At 43.0% G+C, this 2,060-nt stretch overlaps 1 protein-coding gene across 1 annotated transcript in view; it reads right to left on the bottom strand.

Moving 5' to 3' along the window:
- Positions 1-2,060, bottom strand: part of LOC107688314 (BTB/POZ domain-containing protein 9-like) — a 23,035-nt gene continuing 20,975 nt past the window's right edge. The window contains exons 8-10 of the mRNA XM_016485936.1: positions 1,545-1,652; positions 1,310-1,388; positions 1-1,232 (exon numbers count right to left, since the gene is read on the bottom strand). Of these exons, the coding sequence (XP_016341422.1) occupies positions 1,134-1,232; positions 1,310-1,388; positions 1,545-1,652 (286 nt within the window). The 3' untranslated portion in view covers positions 1-1,133. The remainder of the gene's footprint in view (positions 1,233-1,309; positions 1,389-1,544; positions 1,653-2,060) is intronic.

Here is a 2,060-nt window from a genome sequence, read left to right as displayed (position 1 = left end):
GTAATTGCAATTTTTTCTCTCACAATTCTGACTCAAAATTCTATCTTCTCAGAATTGCAAGTTCAGCTACATTGATCATTTGCAAGTTACCATCTCACAGTTCCGACTTTTTCCTCCTAACTGAAAGAGAAAAAAAAAATGTAGAATTGAGACACATAAACCTAGAATGGCAAGTAAAAAAGTGTGAACTCTGAGATAAAGTCACAATTACTTATTTTATTTCTTTTCATTCTGTGGCTTGTGTGCTAAAAGTCCAGATTTCTCAAAATTTGTAAGAGAAGTAGTTATTCGGCTGCTGCAAACTGCTATTAGTGCAGATTTTCTGGGGGTTTATGCTGTTGCGTGATCTACAGGATTCCTTCAGCGAACTGAGCTCATGGAAGAAACAGCGCTTGAATCAGGTGCAAGTCCAGTCTTGGTGAATCTGCCCTAAAGTCTGACTCAGTGTAGACTGATCAACACAGTACAGGGGGTTGCCAGCCACTTGCTAAACTCAAAATATTGTAAATCATTAGCGAGCACATTAGGAAACCAACACTTTGAGTTCAGCAGATACAAAACCAGAGAAAGACGCACAGCTTCAAAATGAGCGAGCCTATTTACAGACTTACAAACCGTGTTTGTGTGTCCCGAGCAACATCAGAGCCCAGACCACACACACAGATTCTGGAAGACCAGTGACGTTCAGACAGCTCAGCATCAAACTATTATTTCTAGTGTGTTTGCCACCATACATAAAAAGGGCTAGAAGTACAACACTGAGCGGAGTAAAATATCACGTATACTTGGATTCAGTTGGGATCAGATACGATGATTAATAATAGTTTGGATGGATCTAACTGAAACTCTAATTAAAAATAAGTGTTTCAGTCCACTACCAATGCTATAGTGCAACGCCATCGCCAAAACTGAATATATTACAAGAGAAAAGTTCTTATTTGAATAAATATGCTTCAGATCAACTGACATTTACAATAAGCAAACAATCTAATAAATAACACATAAAACAACAGAATCAACCATTACAACCTGGGCAATGCAAATGAAGCAAATGGGGTTATTCAGAATGTGAAGGTGTGATGATGGTGATGAAGAGTGTGTGATCTGCAGTCAGCAGGACCTCCTGAGGAGCATCACCCGTGACTCGGACTCGTCTGATGGGACGGAGCGGGTCCTGGGCTGCCCTCAGAGTTCAGCTGCGCGGGACACTCGAAGTGCACACAGTGAAAGACCTGCAGGAATCATGGGAAGGAGGTCAGAGGCCGCAGACGCTTGGATTGTGCCGAGTTACTCCACACGCCGCTCTCACCTCATTGGCAGTGTTGTGAGTTCCCACGATCCGAACGAACGCCGCCGCATGCTTGTCAAAGCTGAGCACCTGCCAGGATCTGATGGGTCAGAGAGAGCGTCACGTTAAAGAGAAACCCATGCACTCTTTAAAAATTACATTTTTACTGAAATCTAAATTTAACGGAAAATCACATTTAATAATCAACACTAATTGTCAGTGTGAGTGTGTGTTGTGGTGCAGAGACGCTGCTCACCGGCAGGCCACTTTGGTCCGGTCCAGCACTTTGGTCCACTGCTGCTGGTTGGTGGACACCTCGATGTAGTAACTGTACGAGCGCTCATCACAGTCCCACAGCAACAGCCTGAAAGAGTCAGAAACGCATTACAGACGTCGGTGTGGCTCCTCTGCCCTTCACTGGTGCAGTTAGTGTCGCGTCGTCACGCTCTGAAAGCGCCTCAGCATTTGACTCTTCAGCAGAATCAAGAAATGTGTTCTCGTCTCTCAACTGAGTACTGGAGTACTGTGTCCATCTCAAACTTACACTAAATGGGTTTCTTAATGAAGGCATTTGCACTGCCATTGTAGCATTTTATTACATTTAACCTTTAGGCAAAAAAAAATAATAAAATGTTGAGTTCAATGTTTTTCTGTTGAGTATCATATTTGATGCATCAGGTTTTATGGCTCATACAGTCTGATATAGTGAGAATACGGAGGAAAATACGCACACACACACACACACACACGCGCTCACTCACACACACTCACG

Source organism: Sinocyclocheilus anshuiensis, unplaced genomic scaffold (assembly GCF_001515605.1).
Source record: "Sinocyclocheilus anshuiensis isolate Anshui unplaced genomic scaffold, SAMN03320099.WGS_v1.1 scaffold781, whole genome shotgun sequence".
Taxonomy (NCBI): Eukaryota; Metazoa; Chordata; class Actinopteri; order Cypriniformes; family Cyprinidae; genus Sinocyclocheilus; species Sinocyclocheilus anshuiensis.
This window is presented reverse-complemented; position numbering and strand designations above follow the sequence as displayed.